This window comes from Theropithecus gelada, chromosome 11, assembly GCF_003255815.1.
Source record: "Theropithecus gelada isolate Dixy chromosome 11, Tgel_1.0, whole genome shotgun sequence".
Taxonomy (NCBI): domain Eukaryota; kingdom Metazoa; phylum Chordata; class Mammalia; order Primates; family Cercopithecidae; genus Theropithecus; species Theropithecus gelada.
The window spans coordinates 117,707,600-117,733,730 of NC_037679.1; the positions used below are offsets into that span (position 1 = coordinate 117,707,600).

The 26,131-nt window shown below is 36.3% G+C and overlaps 1 protein-coding gene across 5 annotated transcripts in view; it reads right to left on the reverse strand.

Moving 5' to 3' along the window:
• Nucleotides 1-26,131, reverse strand: part of SOX5 (SRY-box 5) — a 1,043,232-nt gene that overhangs the window by 185,861 nt on the left and 831,240 nt on the right. For all 5 annotated transcript variants that reach the window (XM_025402765.1, XM_025402767.1, XM_025402764.1 and 2 more), the window contains 2 exons: nt 23,138-23,310; nt 17,237-17,305 (listed from right to left, as the gene is read on the reverse strand). In XM_025402765.1, the coding sequence (XP_025258550.1) occupies nt 17,237-17,305; nt 23,138-23,310 (242 nt within the window). The remainder of the gene's footprint in view (nt 1-17,236; nt 17,306-23,137; nt 23,311-26,131) is intronic.

A 26,131-nucleotide genomic window follows, 5' to 3' on the forward strand; every position in this document is an offset into this window, starting at 1 on the left:
TGGAGCATTTCTCACCATCATGTTTATGAAGAGCAGCTCAGGATCACATAAGGGGAGAATTATATTTCCTATGTAAGCAGGTGGGTATGTAAGATTGTAAAAAGAGAGCCTCAGTGAAAGAGTCCCTATGAGTAGGAGCAGATCATTATAACAGATGATGTGGGCAGACATCCCACTGATATTTAGTACGGCTTAACACAGCCAGAACGGAATAAAACTTAATAGTGGTCAAGGTGGAGAGAAGGGATGAGTACTAATAAAGTAAACACAGCACATCCTGAGGTTATATTCTGCTTCTCCTTTAAGTTAACACTGTACTGCAAAGAGAGAAGTTTTATAGCTATATTCCAGTTATCTGAACAGTTATTGGCACTGGGGGAAAATGTCTACCAAACTTTTCATGTATTTTTTTGATGAGATTTTTCCTTTTTGATTTTAATAGACAAAAATTATAATGTTTGCCTTATTACCTAGATGATAGTTATTAAAGTAAAAAAAATCCTTAAGCAGGTTATTTGCATCCTTAAAATATTTTAAAATTAAAGACATACTCCAAGTTCACGATAATTTTTAAAAACCTTTCTCCAAAGGAATATATCTTTTAAAAAATCAAGCCATAACTATGTGTGTATGTGGTAGAGATTTCAAATAGAAAAGAACATCGAAGTTTTAGTATGTTTAGCAACTTCTTAATGTTACTTACTGGAAGACACCAGTTAGACGAAGTGAAAAACATAAATAAAATGGTGTAATTATGCTGGTATACACACATGACTTGTGCTTTCTAAAATATTCTCAGTGAAAATAAATTTAAATATTCAAGAATTATTCCTTCATGAAGACATTTCCATTTCATTTTGAGGCTGTAAAACTCTTAAAGATAAGGACCACACTTTGCATCTTAATCTTTGCATCAGAAAAAGAGATTAGAAAAATGGAATCAACATCTTAAGGTCCATAATTTCAGGAACTTGGCAGAATTAGACCACAGTAGGTTAATCTAAGTTGAACTAGGATGATTGCAAAATGCAATATTTTTACAAACCATGTTTAATCTCTCATCTTTTCCTCTAAAATGTAGATGATTTTGATTTTTCTAAAGCCCCTCTGTGTCTGTTTTCCTATTGTTATTTCACTATTATCCTGCATCGAAAACCTTACAAAACAACAAATTGAGTTTTAATTTGAAAAGTTTTGTTATTTCATATTTCCCTTCTATTTTCTCTGATCAAGTGTCAAAATGAAAGCAACCCAAGTGAGAGAAAGGAAAAGGAAAGGACTGAAAACAAATGGCTGCTAAGACGGGCAACAGGAGAACATCAATTCCAAGCGGTTCTCAATAGGGCACTAAAAAGCTTAGCGAAAAGGTACCTCTTTACCATTTTAGATAAAATATAAAATTCTAGGGATTTGATCAGAGAGAGAAGGAGAAATGGGGGAATATTATAACTTAGCATCAGAAGCCACTGAAAATCTCAGAGTGGATAAAGTTATAGCATACATGGTTTTGAGAACTTCTGTTAGTTGCACGAACATTGTTATTTGATACTCTTTAGTGTGAAAGTAACTCAAGAATGTCCATGCATTGGCTTCAATATTTTTAAATTTTTTTTCCTGCTATTGACTCCTCTTATGTTATTTCTGTGATTATGATTGTATGCAAAAATAAAATTATTGGATACAATGCGTCATGACATGGATGAGCACAGATTCATTGGATGAATTGGAATCTAATCACTTATTACACAAAGCAGATTTTGTTTACATGTATTAACATTTTATCTTACGTTGGCCACATAAGAGACACATAAATACCATTTGATAATGACAGTATGGGGAGAAGTGAGATTCACAAGGTTTCTAAGCTCTCCTCATAACTGTAAAGATTATTAGCATTTTCATGCTACCAGGGTACTAATGTTTCTTCATAAAAAGCAGCTATTTGCCAAGCATGGTGACTCACACCCGTAATCCCAGCACTTCGGGAAGCCAAGGCAGGAGGATTCCTCAAGGCTGGAAGTTTGAGACCAGCCCGGGCAACACAGGGAGGGCCCCGCCATCTCTACAAAATATATATTTTTAATTAGCTGGGCATGGATGGTGGCATGCACCTGTGGTCCTAGCTACTCAGGAGGCTGAGGTGGGACGATTGCTTGAGCCCTGAGCCCCTGCCCAGTTTGAGGCTGCCGTGAGTTATGACTGTGCCACTGCATGAGCCTGGGCAACACAGTGAGACCCTGCTTTCAAAAAAAACCCCAACTATTTACCCAAAAAAAAAAAAAAATTCTGATGGATAGTTATTTCCGCATTATGTTCATTTCTCCTAAATTCTCACAGCGATGATCTGCTATTCAAGAGTGATTTTGTATCAAGAGCGTGGGAATGACTGGGTACAAAGCAATCAGGTAAGAGACAGTGTAAAAGAGAGGAACAAAAATGGTATGAGGCAGTAGAAGACAGGTTTAAGCAACGATGTGTTGATGGAAGTATTTATACACCTCAAGATCATGCTTGTAATGCATTTAAGAGCTGTAGCCTTTTTAATCACAAAAAAGACTCATTCCATGTTTCAAGAGATCAAGATACAGAGAAAGTCTTGCTTTCCTGCTCTCTTATGTGAATGAAGCACCTATTAGAGCACAAAACAGAAAGAATTTTTTAAAACAATAGAAAACTAAGGAAAAGGCCTTCAATAAATGGTAGAATAGAAAGAAGCCTAATAAATACCCTACATATGGAAAACGGTGAATGAGCAGTATTTTACAGTCAGAGAAAAAGTAAAATCAATTGCATAATGGGAAAATAATTTTCTTAGCCAGAATATTCATTTCTTAATTGAGGTTTTTAAAACATAATATCAAATAGGCCTTCTAAAACATTTGAGTCTTACTTTAAAAGCGCCTCAACTACCCTTTGTCACAAGAGCACTTTTCTTGGAGAAAAATTTATTTATAATTTTATACTAGAACATCATTTTTCCTTTATTTGGTTAGTTCACAGGTCCACATGATATGTTGTTAAACATTTTGATCCAAAATGGGTCAAGGAGAGATACTAACTCACTGTAAAAATCTTTAAAAAAAAATACAGGGACTATCATGAACCAATGAAATATATGTTGTTAAAGTTTTTTATACGTACCTTCCAAAATAAATTACTAATTTTAGTGAATCAAAATTTAAGATTTCCTAATTGTTCTCTAAGTAATGTGTCATTTACAATTTTTATAAAAACATACAAATATTGTTCCAAATGTCTTCAGCATTAGACTTAATATTTGTTTCAAATTCCAGATAAAGTCAGTATGATGGGCTCTGCACAATTGCTCTTATTTTGTGTTCATCAGCACCTATGATCTTGATCTATTTAATATGATTAACCAGAGCTAAGGTAAGACCCGGAAGAACAGGGTCTATGCCTAATTAGTTATAGGACTTGGGCATGGCCCTTTTCATTTCTGGACCATATCTTCATCTACAAAAGAAGAAAAAAAAAGCTGGACTGAATTATCTCTAAAGTCTATTTTTCTATATTAATTATTTTATTATATTTATTTATTTATTTTTGAGACGGAGTTTTGTCTTTTTGCCCAGGCTGGAGTGCAATGGCATGATCTTAGCTCACTGCAACCTCCGCCTCCTGGGTTCAAGCGATTCTCCTGCCTCAGCCTCCCGAGTAGCTGGGATTACAGGCATGCGCCAACACGCCCGGCTAATTTTGTATTTTTAGTAGAGACAGGGTTTCTCCATATTGGTCAGGCTGGTCTCGAATTCCCGACCTTAGGTCATCCACTCACCTCGGCCTCCCAAAGTGCTGCGATTACAGGCATGAGCCACCGCACCTGGCCTATATTAATTATTTTATTGATCAAAAAGTTCTAATTCAGTACCACCCACAGTGTTGGTCTGTGATGAGGTCTGTAGCTTATCCGAGAGCATAAACTACCAAACTGTTACCCTCATCAAAAAAAAAAAAAAAGAATCTCAGCTAAATTAAAGTGCATCTAGCAAGCTCCTTATCTTATTGTAGACTTGTAGCAGTTCACAGAATGGCCTGAGTTCCACACTGTCCTAACACATTCTTCCTGCTCACTCAAATGACTGTCTTTGAGTATACCCCAGTTTGTACAGTAATATAAAAACATTAGTAGTCTTCTATTCTATGGCATGAGAGGAGTGAAATAATTTGCAGGATCAAGAATTGCACCCACCAAGCATGCAGTTGGGTGTTCATTAAATAGTTAAGAGACTATACATGAAGTTTAGCCTACCAGGTGCACAGGCACAAGCCAAGGAAGTTTGGAAAATTAACCATGAATATGGTTATTATTACCATATCTCCAAATTTAAAATAAGGACATATGAAAGGACAGAAACAGGTTTATTTATGGGTTATCGAACTGAAACCAGTTATTTAAATAAAGAGCATGGTGTTCACAGGAGGGTAAATATCATTGAGGAATACTGCATCTACCTTATTAGGGGTCCAAAAAATACAAAATTGTGTGAATACACAGACAAAATATTTTGAAACATAAATGCCCTAGAAAATGTAAAGGATGATGCACGTTCTATACACATTAGTCTAATCACTGAGTATAAAAAATTGTTATTTTCAGAAGTTCCTATTTGTGGAACTTACAGCTCAGTAAATCTGAATATACTTTCATTAGAACAGTCTCAAAACTGTGTTTAAAATAAAAAGAAGAAATATACCCTTACCTGATTTTATTATATAACTATGATATTTCAGTTAGAGATAATGGAATATTTTAAAAATACATGTTAAATATTAAATATTTACATAAGAAGGGAAGCAGGGAGGTGAATTGAGATTCTCCCTCAGGGCAAAAATTACTATCTATGTTAGTGGATGACACTCTTCTTATTCAGGTGCTCTGAGGCATCCATTTGGTCAACGCTAGCTGCTCATATAAATAAGGCTGGAAGTCTATAGTTACATATTTTTAATTTGGAAATTTCATCACAAATGTATATAAATGATTAACCTTGGATTCATTTCACAAATTGTGACCTCAACAACAATGCTCTTTCTTTCACCCTTTGAAATTTTGCTTGTGAAATGACTTTTGTCTCTCCTATATACACATACACATATACCACAATTCTATATACATCACTTCATTTTAAACGTCTTTTAGTGCTCCTGAGTCTGACTGATGTAAGATGTTATTTTGAACATGCCAAAGCATCTAAACGGCTCCAGTCTTTTCTTTTCAGCCTGCATTCCTTGATAAGTGGCAAAGCTTCCCACTTATCAGTCACTCAAAGTGACTGTAGCTGTCAGTTGTGTACAAAGCGCAATCAGTTTGGAAGCGGAGACACCAGCATTTTTCTTCTCAGCTTGAAGCAAACACGTTTTGACTGCTAGTCATTCAATTTTAAAGCATCCTCAATTAGGGGCGGATGAAGATGTAAAGAAAACACATCCTAAATACCTCCAGCAGGCAACAGAAAAATTTTATTGTTATCTCTTGATTTACCTTCCAGCAGCCCTATCCCTCCTCTTTTTCTGGCTGCATGACACGGGTGCTCATGGCAACACACCCTCGATCATGAAAAGATTGCCATAATATATTACACTAACTATCTGGGGAACCGCTCTTCGGGCTTGTTTATGTTTTCTTGCTCTCTCTCTCTCTCTCTGTTTCTTCCCCTCTCTCTCTCTCAAATTGCTCCACAGACAGTCAAATAATTGACTTTTAAAATGAAAACAAACTCAATCTTTCCAACTTACTCTGTTTATTGCTGATCAAGTTTTTATTCAATGAAAACATGAAATCCGATTGGATAATGAAAAGGAAAAGAAAAAAGTTAGCTAGAGAAAGAAACTACATATGGGAGGGAAAAATAAAAAGAGTAAAATAAATCACTAGTGGCTATGTCAGACGATTCAGCAGCAGGTATGGATGTAGGTGTTGGCAAAGCCAGGAAAAGGAATACAGAAGTAGAAAGAGAATTAAAAATGTATTCAGAACTAAATGGTGGTAATTAGAGAAGAAAAATTATAAATATATATACACACACACACCCCCCCCATATGCAACACACCCACACACCTATAAACAGAGAAGATAAAGGAAAAGTAAATGATCAAAAAAAGATATATAGAAACCTGAGTATGTATATGTGAACACACATACAATTCATATACAATGTATGCACATAAATTAATATAAACCTGTAATTAAATATATGTATATGACATTAAAACTTGCTCATTAGTTCTTTTAGTTAAACATTTATGTATATTATAAAAATTAGTTCACTTTTTCTAATTTACTATGTAGATATAAGTCTCAACATAAGATAATTCTCTTTAAAGAGATGATATTTATCTATTATAAGCATAGCATCCTATTTTCTTAGCATTTATCGGTGAAAGTTTAGTACTATGCACTATTTTCATATGTGGAAAATGTCTTTTCCTGATTTATAAATATTTATTTTCACCATTTATAAAAGGACAATCAATCTCTTATCTTGTTTTACTGCAGAAAGCAAAAATAAATTACTTTAAAAACAAATCCTGCCAAATTTGCCAACCTGGTAGATTTAACTCAGTTTGAAAGACCAATTAGTCTTATTTTCTAGACATCATCTGAATTAAATCACTCATTACTATTCTAGTAAGAAGAAGGAGGAAGAAGGTACCCTTTCAGTTTACAAAGTACTCAACTGTCAGGGTCTTAGAATAACACACATACACACACACACACACACACACACACACAGGACTCAGTTCTATCATCTATAAAGTGGATATAATAACACAAACTGTCTGAATTCTTGTGCTGATAATGTAAGATGACCTCTGTAAAGTGCCAAATACTTAATAAGCAATAGGCTGCTCCTCCTTCTTACCAGTACAGTACAAAGGGATCATATTTTTTCCCTATTTATAATGTCAAGTCAAAAATTTATTGAAACAGAATGACATTTCAAAGGTGGTATACTAAATAGTTCATGGCTTACAAATCCTAAGATTACTATTTTAACCTTATTTGCTACTGGAACTACTAATCTTTAAGATAGGAGATTTATGTACCTTAAACTGTTTGATAGGGTTACAAACCCTAGATATCTCTAGGGAGTTTTGGGATTATTTTGGATTGGGCTGTCAGAGGTGGCCTCCCTGACAAGCATGGCATTTGAAGAGATTTGAATGAAGTAAACATCTAAATTATATGATTAAAAAAGTATTCCAGGCCATGAGAATAACCAGTACAAATGCCCTGATGGTAGAACACTCTCAGCATGTTCCAAGAAACCAAGAAGGACAGCACAATCACATTTAAAAGATCACTCTAGCAGCTATGTGAAAAATCTACTTGGGGGGATAAACAAAGGAAGTAGAGTGAGCAACATGGTTAGGAGCTTACTGCAGTAGTCTGAGAAATGATGGTGAATTAGACAAAAATGACATTGGTCAATTTGACAGATGTTGGCACAAAACGAATGTAGATGGATTACTTGTGAGATGTGAAAGAATGAGGATTCCAGGATGTCTCCCAGGTAGTAGCCACAGAAAACAGGCAAATGGTATCATATTCAGAGGAGGAGAAACTGGGAAAGAATGAGTGGGGAAGATAATTAAAGGATACATTTTTAAAGTGTGAACTTTGAAGTGCCTATTAGGTATCCGTTTGTATTAGTCTGTTCTCACAATGCTAATGAAGACGTATCTAAGACTGAGTAATTTATAAAAGAAAGAAGTTTAATAAACTCACAGTTCCACATGGCCGGGGAAGCCACACAATCATGGCGGAGATGAAGGAAGAGCAATGGGACGTCTTACATGGTGGCAGGCAACAGAGAGCTTGTGCAGGGGAACTCCCCTTTATAAAACCATCAGATCTCATGAGACTTAGTCACTATCATGAGAACAGCATGGGAAAGACCCACCCCCGTGATTCAATTACCTCCCACGGGGTCCCTCCCATGACATGTGGGAATTATGGGAGCTACAATTGAAGATGAGACTTGGGTGGGGACACAGGCAAACCGTATCACCATTTAAATGGAACTGGGGTATCTGACTCTGAAGATCAGGAGAGAAATTTAGGCCGGAGAGACAAATTTTGGAATATTACTTTCAGGGTGACATATAAAACTACTGACCAACTGAGACCATTTAGAAAGTAAGTGTAGATATGGAAGTCAGATGATGGAGCATTATCACAATTCAGCCTTTTAAGGAGGGGCAGAGAATCTACCAAATAAGACTGGGAATAAGAAATAGAAACTTAAAGAGAAAAGCAAAGTGTGGTGTTTTAGAGGCTGCTGTACTGAAAAGTATTACAAAAATACGGGAGTGATCAAATTTTTCAAATGCTGCTGTAAGGTCAAGTATAATGAAGACTGAGAATTTGTCACTTCTAGAATATACTCTTTGTAGAAGAAGCTATCCCAGTTTTTCCGTTTGCTTCTCCTTCAAGGGAAAACTAGGGATAAGCCTAGTGGCATACAGGTGTCCTTAATTCCCTACTCATCTTTTCTTTCCCAATTTATTCACTTATTTGGCTCTCTTTCCTGAAGAATAATGGTGTTAAATACATACATCTCCGAGAGAGAGAGAGAGAGACAGAGAGAGACAGAGAGAGAGAGAGAGAGAGAGAGAGAGAGAGAGAGAAGTCAGTTTCTCATTGTTTGTAAGTTACATGAAAATGTACTAGTAAAAGCTCAAAAGAGTAGAAGTTAGTACTCTGTCCAGGGAGCTGAAGCAAATTTGACATATGTTAGAGATGTCTGGAATGTATGTCTTGAATCATGATGTAACTGTGCTCTTCATAGAGTAACTAGTTTTGTTAACATTCTGTTAATTTCAATGGCATTTATTTTTCTGCCTATTTGTTAACTCTTTTCAAAGACAGGAGGTAGAAATTCATTCTAAAGACTTTGTGAGTACTCACAGCTATGGCATTTATTTTACCACACTATTGTGTAAATTAAAGTAAAATAAAAAGTGGTTCATTTTGGACCAACATACTGACTTTGGCCAACATTCCCAAATCTTTCTGTTGTTGTTGACTTGCTTTGTTTTGTTTCTACTACTTGAAAATTACATTCCCAGGGACGTATCTAAGCACCGATAGCCCCTATTTTATTAAGAGGATATGGACTACAGAGCCTCAGTGAGAAACAGTTCAAGTTTGTCCACAGGTAATTTTGTTTGGGAAGAGGTTGAAAAGTCATGGGAAAAATGACTATCAGTCTGCCTTCTGGGCCAATCTCAATGATTCCAGAATGGCCATATTTACAACTTGTGAAAAAGCAGCTGCTCCAGACACATGGCAGATTTGGATAAAATGTTCCCAATGCTGAAGCTCGCTGGTTCTGTGGCTCTGATATTTCAGTTTACATGCAGATCTCTCTTCTTTAGACCATAGCAACACTAACCAAAGTTTAAACAATTATCTAAATAGATTAAATGAACTCAGGATTCACTTCAGAAATCATACTGCAAAGATTGAAGAAGAAACACAGAAATGGGAAAACAGGAAAATAAAAATAATAAAGAAATTTGAGATTCCAGATAAAAAAAAGAAAGAAAAAATGTCCTTCCATTAAGTGCATTTTTTAGTGTTTAATTTTTTTTTTTTTTTTTGTGAGATGCTTAAGTCAGGATAAGTTATAAAACCAGGATTACAACTTCTAAACATTGTTATCAACATCACGTCAATATAGTAATCAGCTTAAAAGCAATACAGACTTTGTTATTTCAAATAGGGTCTCAATAAAAATACTAAAAGTTCAAAATATCAAGGACATAGAATAGTTAAAAATCCTATATAAATATAACCTCTCATGTTTGATAAATTCGTCCAAAACAGGGGGTCACAGGGCTAGAAAGCGCATATCCAGGGAAAGGGGATTTTGGAGGTTTTATTTAATCATAAGAGTTTGGAGCAATTTATGGAGATAATAAGACCAACATCATAAGGAGAAAAAAATAACAGAAATTGGCAGTTGGGAATGAGAGAAGAGGAGATACACCATCCTCATCTGACAAGGCAAGTGCCAAGGAACACTTTATACTTGATTGAACAAGAAAAGGGGTTGTAAGTAAAATGAAGTTTAATAGTACCTACTCCAAACATTTAAATAATATATAACTGTATCTTGAGGAAGGGGAAAGGAGAGGATATCAGAGTGGCAATAGGGGAGCTAGTAAATCTTTATGTTTCCTGGATCATGGTATTTAAAGTTGATAAGTCAGAAATAGCACTATAATTAAATTTTTTGATAGAGAAGTAAATACTAGGAGGAAGTCTATCAAAAAATAAAAACTTGAAGATTTTTAAAGTGGCTCCTTCTGAGTAAAAGAAGAGTAAAGCATAGAGAACTGGGTTTGAGATGGTTGCTTTCATTTCTTTTTGGTAATTTCTTAGCCATGTAGCATGTGTTGTATCAATGAAGATGAAAATATATACACCTGTTAATCTGTATCTCTGTCTACAGAGACAGGTTTGCCTAGGCAGAGAAATCAGATGAATGACTGGATTTCTACCATTAGGTAACTTCCAGGAGATGTATTGAAAAAAAGAGAGAATACTTAAGGAATTTTAAAGTGGCTCACTCTGAGTGAAAGGACAGGACTGCAGGCAGTTATCCTTACGAACCCTTTAGCGCAGGCCACCTGTCTTCTCAAATGCAAGTTACGCATCCAGAAAATACAAAGAAGAAAGTCATCCTTAAAGTTACTTCTTTATATCTCCATATTTTTCCTCCTCTTCTAATCTATCTGAATGCCAAGAAATTGTATCCTGTCCAGTTATGATGTATTTTATTTCACACAGCAAAACATTAGTTGGAGCTCAAGGAGTTAATGCACGTCTTTCTCAGGTTGAAATGCTACCTTAACTGCACAGTGTTTATTCTTGGCATTTGCAGACTCCAAAAGAGACAAGGTTACTTTGTAATCTCTTTGTGCTCTTGTATGTGTGTAGGGTCTTTTGAGTGGGGTAAAATGCCTACCACACTCAGGGAAAGAAATCATAAATCAGCAGGTCAGTCAGGTACATACTATTATTTCACCTTTAACATTATGTTTCAATACAATATTTCAATGGATTTCTTTCTGCATAATAATTTTTCAAGAATTACCAAAACTCTAATGAGCTCAGAGAACTTTGGTGCCAATAAAATGAAACCTTTATCACAAATTAGTTGAGCCCATGACTGCAACTTAATCATTCAATTGTATACAAGTCAAGTTGTATTTTCACTGTGTAGGAATAAGTTCCCAGAGAAAGAAAAGTCATTTTAAAACTTAGGGCCATTAAGCCTTAAATGGTAGAATATTGGTAAAATAAAAATGAACTGGGCCAAAACTCGGGTAACTTGGAATTGAGCCATCGTTCCACAAGAAACAACTTATGTGACACTGGGAAACATTTCTAACCTTACTTAGTTTTAGTTTATAAATGTCAAAATGAGAGATAGGTCTAAATAAAGCCTTTCTAAAAACCTCTTATAGTTCTAAAACCATATGAATATGGAACACTGAACTCACAGTTTTTAGTGACTACTACCGTGTAAAGTATATTCTTTTTTTTTTTCATAGAAATTCTCCTCTGGCTGGAAACATTCATGAATTGCTCATCATTGGAAATACAGAAAGAACACATTTTTCTCTCTAATGACTTTGGCAAAAATGTTTCGCCCATGTACTTGGTAAATACCAGTCACAATCCCATTTAATCTTCAGAGAACCAGGTGTTAGTTAGGTATTATATTTCCTTTTTTATAGATTGGAATAATGAAACTCAGAGGGAGTAAACAATTTTCTCAGGATCACATGGCAGATATCAGATGTGAAGATGCAAAGACTGAGTTCAGGTGTATTTTATTCCAGATCACTGTTCTCAATTATTTTTTAAAAAAACTACTCAACATAATTAAAATTGCATTTCATACAGGTAATTATAATCCTATATCACCGAAAGCAACCAAGTTCCTTCCTATATACTATGCAATGCACATTTTCAAACTAAGAATACAAGAGACTGGAAATATTTTCTTTGCTCTGCCCTTAGGTTCAGACAGAATCAGTGACCCAAATCTATGACTAGTCCTGTACATGCTTACCTTATGAATCAGAAACAATGACAGGAGATTATTAAATACCAATTCTTTGCTTGCAAAAGAACACAATGAACAATAGTTGGAAAAGTTAATCAGATGGGGAAATGCGGTAAATTTTTGGAATCTCTTATAAAAGTTCTAACACTGATGCCTTGGTATGGGAATCATAAAATATGCAGTTGAAAAGAAGTACAGTATCTTTAAACTTGTACTTAAAAAGTATCTCAAGTAGATTTCATGATAGAACACATTTTCGGATTAGCCCTATTAGTTGCTCTAAAGAACCTTAAATTCCATTAAGTACTATTGAAAAGGGGGAAGAAACTTATAACTGGGACATGCTTCTCACACACATGCCCAAAACTATAGAAACCCTGTCCCACCAGAAGCTTCAAGATGAAAGGAAACTTAGGTCTCCAGGAACACTCAATTTGTCGTCATAATGAAAGCTGAGTAGAGGTCACTCAGTCACTTCCTGTAAAACAGTGAATCAGGTCAAGATGAACCACTGGTCCAGGATCTTTACTGGAAAGGTAAATCAACTATCAATATTAGAAACAGGTTGATTTGATGTAAAAAAAGAAAATACAAAATAAAAATGCTAAAAGATGGGGACTGTAGAACAGTCAACAGAATAAGAGGGGAAAAAAAGAGTTTCCCTTCCAAAATAATCTAGAATGATATCTTATTCTTAAATATTTAAAAATTTCATCTCATGTATTGATGTGCATTAAAGTTAGCTTGATACAGTAAATCGAAATTTAAAAATTCTCTTTTAAGTCAATCAACAAAAATATTAGAGGGAAATATTCCTGAATAGTAGAAAAATAAGACAAACTTCTTAGTGCTTCTAAAATTAAGAGTCTCATAGAAAAGTGGACATGTTCTTGAGGGAAGATGGATGTTTCCGGTATTTGTAGAGTAAACTGATTTATGACATTGCAAACAATAACAGAAAACATTCTTAATCCTTAATGAATTAGGTGGGTCAACCTGGCAGAAGACTGTAACCCTATAAAGTCTTTATAAGGAAGAAATGTAGATTGAGTTTCTAATCCAGTTAGAATTATGTAGTTTTAGAGCTAAGGTTGCTTTTTGAAGAAATAAAAATAGTTCATAAAGCACTGATCCTGAGCAATTCAATAAAACTGGTTCACTTGCAGATTCTTATGGCATTTTCTCTAGAGTAAGTTTACCTACCACCAGTTACCTACTACCAGTTAAATGTATCACCACTCTTTTCATCAGAGGTTGTGAAAGAATTAAAAATGCCAAGAGAAACTTGAAATAACCTGGAGGTGATGATTAATTTTAGGTGTCAAGCTGTCTGGATTAAGGATTACCTAGCAACCTGGTAAAACATTATGCTGTGGTGTGTTGTGAGGTTGCTTTCTGAGGAGATTAGCACGTGAATCTAAGTGGCCTAGGTGGGGAACATTCACCCTCTCAATGTGGTCAGGGACCATCTAATCTTCTGAGGATCCAGAGAGAACAAAAACAGAGAAAAAGTGAATGCGTGGATCTATCTGGTGGGACTGGCATACACTCTTCCTCTGTCCTTAGATATCAACTTCAGGCTCCTTGTCTTTGTACTCCAGGACTTACACTTGCAGCTTCCTGGGTTCTGAGGCCACTGGCCTTGGAGTGAAAGTTTTATCAACAGCTTCCCTGGTTCTGAGGCCTTTGGACTTGGACTGAAAACCATGCTGCCTGCCTCCCAGGGTCTCCAGCTTGCAGAAGGCCTGTTGCAGGACTTAGCCTCCATCATGGGCTCACGCCAATCACCCAGTAAGTCCCCTCTCACATATCTATCTATATCTACATCTATATTTATATCTATCTGTATCATCTATATCTATATCTTCTATTGATTCTGTGACTCTGGGGAACCCTGAGTAATATACCGAGGTATTAGAGTATGTAAATGTTTGTGCATACACACAAACAAACAAACTTGTTCATGCTTTTTAAATCAAATGACATATATTTCAAATGTAATAAAGATGTCTAAATTGACTTCTCCTTTAGCGAGATCTCACAAGAACAATGAGCAAAATGTAGAAAAATATTATCTTCGCTGTCATTTGACATATCCATCAAACGAAAGAAATTGCCCAGCTCTAACTCTTATCAATCGAATCCACACAGCAGATCTGTCTAACCCATTTGATGTATTGGATTCCTTTGCTAAAACTGGACCAAGATAATGTATTTTGTATTCATATAGGAAACAAACATTTTAAAGGCATACTTAATTGTGGACTATAAAACACTACAGTCTACTACTCCATCAATATATGCATTGTTTTCTAAGGTCCGGAGCAACAATGGTACAAAACATCTAAGGAGTACAATCAGGATGAATAATTTAAGTTAGTATCTTTATTTCTACAAGGTATCAAGGCACTGTATTAAAAAAAAAAAAGTAGATCAAAATTCTAGATGAGTATTTTCAAATGTCAAATAAGATAATATATGGTAAATTATTTTGTGAGCATTCAATTATATATCCATTTTTAATTAAAATAAATCTTAAAATATTTGTTATACACTCCAATTGCCTTTCGTGATAGCAGATTCTATATTTACTAGTCTTCATCCTTCCCTATGCTTCCATGAAAAAGAAGGCAGTAGGAAGAAGGAGAAAAGGGAAGAAAAAACATTCTAAAATGAAATATGGCAATGATTTATGTGGTGGGAAAATTAGTCTGTTCTACATTTTTAATGTCCTATTTCTACATATTCCACCACATCAGAGCTTTCCATAATTGTTTGAACAATCTCAGAGTAGACTAAATAATTCAAATATGTTGTTACTTTCGTAACTATTAAGTGTTTTTAAGACTTCTCCAAATTATCAATTGACAAAATATATTTCAGAACTATACTTTTAGTTAATGAATATGCTGGAAGCTGTGAAAACGAATTTCTTTCAGGTTATCAGTCTTGCTGAGTACTTATTTGTTGCCTGAAAGGGTTTTGACTCTGTCAGTTTCATTTATCTGCACTAACCCTAGAAAGAACACAAATATATTTATATATCTCAATATCTCAATGTTTCCCTCAAATTACTTTCAGTGTGACTTTATTTCCTTTAGGGACTTTTTCTTTTCCCACTCTGAAATAGTAGAGGCTGGCCGCTTAACACTTGGATCAAATAGAAATTCTACGCTTTTAAAATTCTCATACTCCACACAAGTTCTATTATAGTCAGAAAACTTTGCTTCTTATCCTAGCTCTACAGTTTCTAATTGTGTGGTCTTGGGCACGTTGTTAAACTTGGCCTTTGCTCTCTGGAATATAGTTCCTATAGTTATAGAATTTCTAGAACATATAATTTTTAAGTGCTTTTCATTAAAAATGTTCTGACTTATAAATTATAGTGCTTCATGCTCTGAAGCAAGAATCTATCCATTTCAACTTTCTGTCATTATGACAGGGCTTAAAATCCACATTGTGAACGTAGTGGTCATAATTGTGGAATAATTCCTAAGAAAGCACTGAAGGTGTTGGCTACTATAATTGGTCAGAACAGTTAATTGAGCCTTACACACATTTACAATAGGAGTTGAAATCTATGTTTGCCATTCTGTATAACCAAGGACTGATTTCAGTATCACAGAAATTATAAAAATCTAAAACTATTGGTACACTTGTCAAATTGCAGTGAAATCAAGTGACTACCACGTTGCTGATTATGGAATTATCTTACTTAGAAAAGGAAAGTGCCATAACAATATTAATACCTATGTTTTGATAATTTAAAAATTTTTAAATGCAGATAACCAGCTACCATCGACTAAAGTCAGTGTACTTTGAACAACATGAAGTTCAATGAACAGTTTTAAACCACTGAAATGAATAACCACACTTCAGATATGAATGGATTATAACATGTTAGAAATGTGCTGATCATAATTACAGTTAAGGAGGGGAAAGGTCCCTGGCTGGAACATCTTACTGAACTTCCACTGTCTCACTGAAGCTATGTACAGGTCATTAAAATCCTAGGTAGAATAAGAAAGAAGGAACAGTGACAGGTCCGTTAAATCCATCGAAACTACGTGTGCCTGACTCAATTAGATACAATGGGAGAAATTTGGATGGCAAAGAAGTTAAAACAAGATTAATACAAGAGTGAAATAATTTTGACACATTTGCTTCCTGTCATTTATGATATTTACACTTAATAAAATATGTTGGATCTCAAGATATAACTTCAAGAGAATCATGAATTTCTCTCCAGATTAGCATACTGCAAAGCTGACAGTTGCCTCCAGATGGATGATGTTACATGGGTTGGATTCACAGCTCCACCAATTAGGTTCCTTGAGAGTCACAGCAAGTGAGTACTGAGCACTTACTATGTGCCCTGACACTATGCTAAGGCTCTTTATCCATGATTTCCTTTAATCCTCAAAAATCTCTATATGAAGTAAGTGCTGTTGAGAAAGCAAACTGTCAGAAGGGAAACAAAGCTGAACTTTCGTCAAAGTTTATGACACTAGCAAGTGGTGGAAACAAGACATCACTGGAAACTTTTTTCCTTTCTGTTACCAGTGCAGCTGCTGCCTCCTGTGTTGATGCTCCTTATCATTTCAAATTTCCAAATAACGAAAATATGGAGGTCCTACAGCCTTCAGGCTTGTTTTCTCCAGGCAAAACCACAGGTAAATCAACTTCAACACCAAATTATTACCGTCCCTGTGTTCCACCTTTATCACACATGGCTCTCTGGCATACAATAATAAAGTTCTCTCTGGCACTACTTCCCTAACTGAAAACCTAGGTACCTTTCTGCTTTGGTTCCCTGCACCTACCCAGTTAAGAACTCTTATAGACACAATTTAACATTAAAATATAGATAAAATGAAACTTTCATCTACAATAATTTCTTCTCAGCATAAGATGAAAATAACTGTTAGCTTGCTTAGATTGAAGCTCCCTGACACAGTAGGGCCTGTGACTGACAGACACCATTTGCAAGATTCGCCTGGCAGAGGAGGTGCTATGTCATGAATTAGCCTGGAAGTCATTTTATTTTGGAGGTCATTTCAGTTAGATATTTAAGGATAAGACAGAAAATATTTCTTTAAAATTGTAAGTATATTGAAATTATGATTTCTGACCTGGATCTGTTGCTGGAGCAAATTGATTTTGTGTTGTTGCTGCAGAAGCTGCTGCTGTTGTCTTGCAATCTGTGAAGAAATTGCACATGAGAAATTTACAAGTATATTGGAGTCCGGGAGGGAAGTTACTAATGTTCTGTTTCACAAAGTTTGATTTGACACTGATTAAGATGATGAAAATAGATGTGTCTGTGCTCTGAAATTTTCCACAATTCATCCTAAGATCAAGGAAGATATTTAGTCTTTAGGAACAGTTATGTTTCTTTTGGCCTAAAACAAATGAAGACTAAGATACTAGGACAGTCAGTGATCAATCCCAGAAAGAAATGTCTGATTTTCAAACATTCCTCTTTCTGGTGATATATTAAGAAAGGTGCTGCTTCTGACATTTTCAGCCTTTCACTATGACAGAGTGCTTCACAAATGGGGAGGGGGAGGTTTAAGACAGGAGTTCAGAGTAGCACAAAGTATTGCAAGACACTGTATTTATTAGTAAAGTTTTTGTATTTTTTTGTTTGTAGGTAAATAATTTTCTTATTACTGCCTCTCACAAACCCCTAACCAACAACTCAATGCATACTATTGTGGTTTCTGCTTCCATGTCTCTACCAAAATGATTCTTAAGAAGGTTGCCAATCACATCCATTATTTTAAAATTCTGAAGCGTTTTTCAGTCATCACCTTTTGACCTCTCATTAGAATTCAACACTCAAATGCTTTCCCCTGATCATGAACTTTATCTGTTGGCTTCTGTGACATCATCATACTTCCCTGGTTTCATCTTTGCCTCTCATGTCTTCTCCTTCTTAGTCACCTTTAATGGCTCTTTCCAGACATTAAATGTTATAATTCTCTGAGACTCAATTTTAGACTCTGTTTTCCTTCGTACTTACTTCCATATATAAGCCAAGTGCTTCTAAATTTGCTTCTCTGGTCTAGACCTTTGTTTTAAGCATCAGGTCCGTTTATCGAGAGACTTATTCAAAGGAACCTCAAGTTCAACAAGCCCCAAACTAAATTTGAGATTTAGCCTTCCATATAGTCATCTTAAGTATTTCCTAACTTAGAGAACAGGACAATCACTTCCCACTCCCACTGTTATTTGCATTTATGACACCTTCTACATTTACTTAATATTACGCCCATGCTATGACTTTATTTTGTTTATCTATTTGTTATTAACATTTCTGTCTCCTAGGGAGAAGTGCATAAATTCAGTGAGGGTAGAGGCCATGTATATTTTACCCACTGTTCTCAGCAAGTCCATTATAAAAGCAATGCTGAATGGATATCTGATAAGAATGCATGAATGGATGAAATGAAAATTGCAAATATTTCATCACATGGGATAGGATGTAACTTCTAACATCTTGAAACTTATCAGTCTCTTATAAATAAGTTCTAGATCCCATTCTCATCAAGTAATAGTCACTAACATTTTTATTTTTAAAAAAATCTCTATACCCCAAAGTCAAAAACTCAGGAAAAAACTCACACATCACCGTGAATAAAAGAACTTATGTGATAAGGATGAGTCTACATGGCTGCACAAAAAAATGTATTTCCCTATGGATGTTGGTATAATTATAATTATTTTCATGCTTTAATTTTATCTTTGGAATATAGTAAAAAAAATACATTTTTTTATTTCTTTTTTCTTTTCTTTTTTTTTTTTTTTTGAGACAGAGTTTTGCTCTTGTTGCCCAGGCTAGAGTGCAATGGCGTGATCTCGGCTCACTGCAACCTCCGCTTCCTGGGTTCAAGCAATTCTCCTGCCTCAGCCTCCCGAGTAGCTGGGATTACAGGCATCCACCACCATGCTTGGTTAATTTTTTTGTACTTTTACTAGAGACAGGGTTTCACCATGGTGGCCAGACTGGTCTTGAACTCTGACCTCAGGTGATCCACTCACCTCGGCCTCCTAAAGTGCTGGGATTACACGCGTGAGCCACCGTGCCAGACCCACAATTTTTTTTTTTTTTCTGAAGGAAGTGGTAAAAGAGACAGTAGAAGGAAGATTACCTTTCTCATTAAGTCTAGTTCCTTCCTCCCACATATCAATATTTCAATTGCTTTTGGCTCCTGCTCCCTATAGTCAATCATAGACCAGCATCCTGAGAGTACTTTTTAAAATATGAGTCCACTTTGAGAGGCTGAGGTGGGCAGACTGCGAGGTCAGGGGTTCGAGACCAGCCTGGCCAATATAGTGAAGCCCCATCTCTACTGAAAATATGAAAAATGAGCCAGGCATGGTGGAGGATGTCTGTAATCCTAGCTACTCAGGAGGCTGAGGCAGAATCTCTTGAACCCAGGAGGCGGAGGTTGCAGTGAGCCGAGATCATGCCATTGCACTCCAGCCCAGGCGACAGTGTGAGGCTCTGTCTCGAAAAAAAAAAAAAAAAAAAAAAAATATATATATATATATATATATATAAAAAACATATAAATATATATATGGTATATATATATATAAAACATATAAATATATAAATATATATGGTTTATATATATAAAACATATAAATATATATATGGTTTATATATATAAAATATATAAATATATATAAATATATATGTGTGTGTATATATATAAAAATATATATGTGTGTGTGTGTATGTATCATGTCATGCTATTCATCTTTCCAAAACACTTCTCTCTCACTCAGCAAAAAGCCGGTGTGAATATAATGCCTGCAAGGCCCTATATGTTCTGGCCTCGTGCTACCTCTCTGATTTCATCTCCTCCCCTTTCACCTCATGCTTGCCACATTGCATTCCTAACTGCCTCTTGCACACACCAAGGATGTTCCTGCCTCCCAAGGATACTCCTGCTTCTGGGCCTTTGCACTTACATTTCGCTCTGTCTCGAATACTCTGCCTAGACAGCCCCATGGCTCACTCCCACACCTCCTACAGGTTTCTGCTCAAATGTTCTCAGTCAATAATGTCTTCCCTGAGCACCCATTTTAAAAGAACATATTCCCATAGATAATACCCTCATCCCCAACGCCCTGCTTACTTTTTCAACATAGTACTTATCAACATATAGTTTACTGGTTTATTTATTGTCTACCCCTCCCAGCTAGATTTCAGTACACTAGGGATTTTTGTCTGTTTTATCCCCCTACTCTACTCCCACTAACTAGAACAAAACCTGGCACCAAATTGGTGGTCAATGAATATTTATCTAATAGATGAATATGGAATGGAGCTCAGAATCTGAGGGAAAGGCTTGTCAGTAAACAGGTCCTTTAGCTTTTGTAACAGCTATACCAGCAGTATTAGAATGCACAGAATGGGGACATTCTACACTCAGTAGGGAGTGCTGGGAGGAGTGTCAGAAAGACTTTGCAGGAGAAGATGAACCTGCCCTGACCCTTAAAGAATAAGTATTAAATGCCCTTCATGAAAAGATCTGCCACCACAGAGTGGTAACTGTGCATGCCTGCTATGTATGGTAGAGAAGCGCTGGGAGAGCTGAATGGGCTCTAGAAACATGACCTGTAGCTATCACCAGGGATCTTCTCTCAGGCTGTAGGGGCAGCACTGCAGGACGTCTCTCCAACACAGGAGAGAAATTCTTGAAGAACCTAGGGGTTTGTAAAGTTCCAAGGAGAATGTCAGAGGTCTTGGGAAAGTATTAGAATCAAAGGATTCTAGAATCCTTTTATAATATTCAGGGATGGGCTAGAATGTGAAAGAGATAAGAAAGAAACTTCCTCTCCATCAGTCATTGCTTAGATCTTTCAGGACATGTGTGCCCTCAGACCCATCAAAGCAAATAGGGATTATTTACAAAAAATATCCCCAGCCAAGCTACATTTTCAGAGGCTCCTAGGATTCTCCAGAATTCAGTTGACTGAAAGATTGAGAGTTAAGGATAAGAAAAGAGTGGTGTTTTTTTATGCTGTTACAGGCAAGCATTCTGAACTCTTTTCTCATAGGGATAAAGCAAGAGGCATATGGGCCGTATCCAAAAGCAAGCCAAATATATCTTTAATGAAAGTGATGAGGCATTTCATTAAAAATAAAACATCTTTTAACAGACATAAACCACCAAGTAGAGAAGAGTAGAATGGAAATAAGAGGGTAGAAAAAAGGAGCTCCTCAAACATAAACTGAGTATTTCTTCATGCCATTCAATCCTGCTGGCTTATACTATGAAAGATGTTTAGACGGTTTTGCAGGGATGTGTAGACACACAAATATTAAATAGTGGCCATCCTCCACTTGGGGTAGTGAATGGACTATGCCCAGAACATGGAACAGGAAAAGGACTTAGCCATGAAAAAGAGGGCCATACTTATCTGTAAGCTGAAACTGTGTCACTTACCCTCTATTTTACCTTCTATTTATGACCAATTTTTTTTTAACTAATAGTTCATAGGCATTGCCTCCATTTTTCTACTACGTATTTTCCAGTTTTTATTGTCTGATTTCGGCTACTAAAACACTATAGAAGTCTTACTCTTCAAGGCCAACAATGAGAATCTAAATGAAAAATCTAGTAGTTTCAATTTCATATTAGAATGACTACTTTTCTGTAGCATTTAACACTGCTCCCTGTATCTCTCCTTAAAAATCTCCATTGTTTCCTATGACATTGCACTCCTGGTCCCACTTTCATATCTGATTCTTTCTGCATATGTTCATTTTCCTTTCTCTGCCAGCTATATAAGCCAGTATCTCCCAAGGATCTACCCTTAGTTCCTTTCTGCTTTCTTGTAATATTACCACTATAAATTAAGGCCTATAAGCCTGCCACATCTCTGCATAAAACACTCCTGTCCCCGATATTAACATGGCTGCCTTTTGTATGTCATTTAGATCTGAGCTCAATTGCCAAAGCTTCAGAAAGATCTAGCTGCCCAATCTAAGGAGCATTGCCTTGTCATAGCAATCAACTTTTATCTTATTACTCTGTTTATATTTTTTCAAATTATTTATCACTATATAATATCATTTTGTTAATTTATCTGTTCCTTTATATGTCTCTTTCTTTCCACTAAAATTTAGGGGCTTTGTCAGTAATTAGTTAGTACAGTGCCTGGCACATAAGAAGCACTAGATTACTATTTGTCAAATAAATGAATGAATGTTATCTCCTCCAGTAGAGTTTAAACCACCATTTCTCTGTAAATAACCTAAGAAACACCTGAGCTCTCTTCCAAAGTGCTGATTGGTGTTTCTAGCTGTCTCTCACATACCTCCAACTGGAAAACCTGACAGCAGCTCTAATTCAACATCATAAAACCACTCCCTTTTCCAAACTTGCTCTTCTGACTTCCTCTGTTTCTGGTGATGGCATTCTCAATCTCCCTATCACTAGGCTCAACACTTTCCCTTTCTTTCCCTTTTGCCTACTCAAAGAACTCTACTAACCATAACTCTTCCACCTGTTTATTCCTTTCATCTCTTTGTCCATGGTCATTACCCTGACTAATTTAGCTTCTCACTCTTTTTAATTTAAAGTATTATAATGACCTTGTAACTGAACTTCCTGCCCCCAGCTGAAAACTCACTTTACTTGTTGAAGCCCACAAGTTCTTCAAAGCATATCTCAAATGTCAGCTCTCTCATGAATTCTTTCAGAATGTTTCTTGTTGAAAATATTCTCTTGACTCTCCATGGTTCTTTTATGGTAGTTTGCTCATGATTTATCAGAATTGACCTTGATTAAAATTACTTCTGCGCTCCTTACCACCAAAGTAGTTAATAAGCATCTTAAAATTTGGGTTTTGTCTGTGGGTGGGTTTTTGTTTTGTTTTTGGCCTTTTAATTTATTTAACGAGGGAGGTGGAAGGCACTCTTATTCATTGTTGTGTGCCTAGGACAGTGACCTATAAGTAGCAGGCAAAACAATGTCTGAGGAGTTTGATTGCGTCGCTAAGTTCTTACTCACCTGTTCTTGTTGCTGCTTGGCCAGCTCCATTTGCTGACGCTGTTTCTCAATCTGAGAGGCAGCTAGTTTCTTCTGCTCATCGTGGGCAGCCAACAGCTGCTCTCGTAGGCTGGTCAGCTGGTTGATCATGCCCATGAGTTGCCTTTCTTTCTCAGCTAAGCTCTCGGGAGTCCCTACAAATCACATGGCAATAAAACAGACAAAATGCATGAGAAAAAGTAATGATTTCAATGAACATGGCTCTGTTGCATACAGAGCTAGTCCAAATATAAAGTTCAATAAACACAAAAACACTACCTACCTTGTTTTACATTTTCACGCAACAGTAAAAAGTGATGGCAATTTGCCCATTACAAAATACCACAATGAACCTGGCTCTCTGGCACAATAGATAGCACATTGGGCTTCTAACAAAATACCAGAATGACCAAACATTTTGAATGTTTTTACATTTATGACCAGTAATAATCTATAGTTTTTTTAACTTTTACTTTATAAGTAAATTTTTAAAAAATGTTGGCTGACCGTCTAGTTTTTAATGTTCTATGCTAGGGCCTGCTGGAAATAAAAAGATGTCCAAAGTACAGTTCTTGGCCTTAAGTACTATAGTTTTTCATATAATTAAAGAGGGAAGACAAAGACATAAAAAACTAACAGCCATAGTTATTAAGAGTTCAAAGCATTCATACTAGTGATATGATTCTCCCTTTCTTTAAAAAAAGTTAAAGATTCAGAACTAAGAAATTCTATGTTAAAAGAGAGCAAACATCTATTTAGATAATCAAGATTTAGACTGTATTCCCCATATGCCAATTCAGAGTCTATCTTCAAAAATAAAATATAGTTAACTGAGCAAATACTTAAGTTTGAGAACACAAATACAGCAATCGTGAGATAATGTGGTTGGCAAATTAGCATCACATTATGGTCATGCAAGCTAATACATAAATCCAATATTTGGAGAAGTCATGGTAATCATTTAAAATACATATTACACTCAAGATATTTAAAACACGCCAAGGAATCTTATTAAGTTAAAATGCATATTTAATATAAGGGAAATGTGTGCGGTTCACTGTAACAGAAACAGTATCACTTTTAATTGTTCTTTTAGAACTCACAAGATAGACAAGGCCCCTATGATAAAGTACTACCAGTAGGAAAGAACACCCTCTTTAATTACAATTTTCACTTTAAACATAAGACACTATGCACTGGTTTACTACTGCATTTGCCACCTGTATACATATATAGATAGAAGGATCTGTTATAACTCAGTCACCCTTCTTAACCCTACCAGTTTAGGCTGAAACGGTTTGTTCTATTTGAGGAAGTAGCAGCTATAGTTAGTAGCTTATAATTTTTATATGCCCTTTTGGAATAGAAAGAAGGGTTCTAACGTATTTTACACATAGCCTAGAGAACAAATATTCAGAAAAGAAAATGTGTGAGTAAGGCAGTAACCATCTCTTATGCTCTTTCTTTTTTTTTTTTTTTTTTTTTTTTTTTTTTTTTTTTTTTTTTTTTTTGAGACGGAGTCTCGCTCTGTCGCCCAGGCTGGAGTGCTGTGGCCGGATCTCAGCTCACTGCAAGCTCCGCCTCCCGGGTTCACGCCATTCTCCGGCCTCAGCCTCCCGAGTAGCTGGGACTACAGGCGCCCGCCACCTCACCCGGCTAGTTTTTTGTATTTCTTAATAGAGACGGGGTTTCACCGTGTTAGCCAGGATGGTCTCGATCTCCTGACCTCGTGATCCGCCCGTCTCGGCCTCCCAAAGTGCTGGGATTACAGGCTTGAGCCACCGCGCCCGGCCTATGCTCTTTCTTATTATCAATGCCTATCCTTCTTCAAGGCAGGTGGTCAATAATGTGTTGCTAATACTTTATTATATCTCAGATATTTGGATTCCATCAGAATGAATGAACGTTAACTCTATGAATAGTCACATGACTATTATATTCTAATATTAAATAATATAAATATATCCTGTGAAGATTTATTTAATGAAAATATTCATATGCTAGCAAGATAAAGATCTTCCTACATTGTTAATAGAGAAGTAGGCCGGGCACGGTGGCTCAAGCCTGTAATCCCAGCACTTTGGGAGGCCAAGACGGGCGGATCACGAGGTCAGAAGATTGAGACCATCCTGGCTAACACAGTGAAATCCTGTCTCTACTAAAAAAAATATAAAAACACTAGCCAGGCGAGGTGGCAGGCGCCTGTAGTTCCAGCTACCTGGGAGGCTGAGGCAGGAGAATGGTGTAAACCCGGGAGGCGGAGCTTGCAGTGTGCTGAGATCCGGCCACTGCACTCCAGCCTGGGCAATAGAGCGAGACTCCGTCTCAAAAAAAAAAAAAAAAAAAAAAAAAAATAGAGAAGTAAATTTCTAACACATTTCAAGGAATAAACACTAGGAATAGCAATACACATCATGTCTTAGAATGCGCGTAACCTACAAAGGATAATTCCGCTTTTAGAAATCTAGCCCAAGGCTGGGTGCAGGAGCTCAGGCCTATAATTCCAACGTTTTGGGAGGCCCAGGCAGGAGGATCACTTGAGGCCAAGAGTTCAAGACCAGCCTGGACAACATAGCAAGACTCCATCTCTACAAAATTTTTCTAAAAAATTAGCTGAGCGTGGTGGTGTGCACTTGTAATCCTAGCTACTTGGGAGGCTGAGATGGGAGGATCACGTGAATCCAGGAATTTGAGGTTGCAGTGAGATACACTGCATAAAAAAAAAATTCTAGTCCAAAAATATCTTAAGAAATGTGGGTTAAATACTAACTATTGTATTGTATTGTATTGTATTGTATTGTATTTTTGAGACGGAGTCTCGCTCTGTCACCCAGGCTGGAGTGCGGTGGCCGGATCTCTGCTCACTGCAAGCTCCGCCTCCTGGGTTTATGCCATTCTCCTGCCTCAGCCTCCCGAGTAGCTGGCACTACAGGCGCTCACCACCTCGCCCGGCTAGTTTTTTGTATTTTTAGTAGA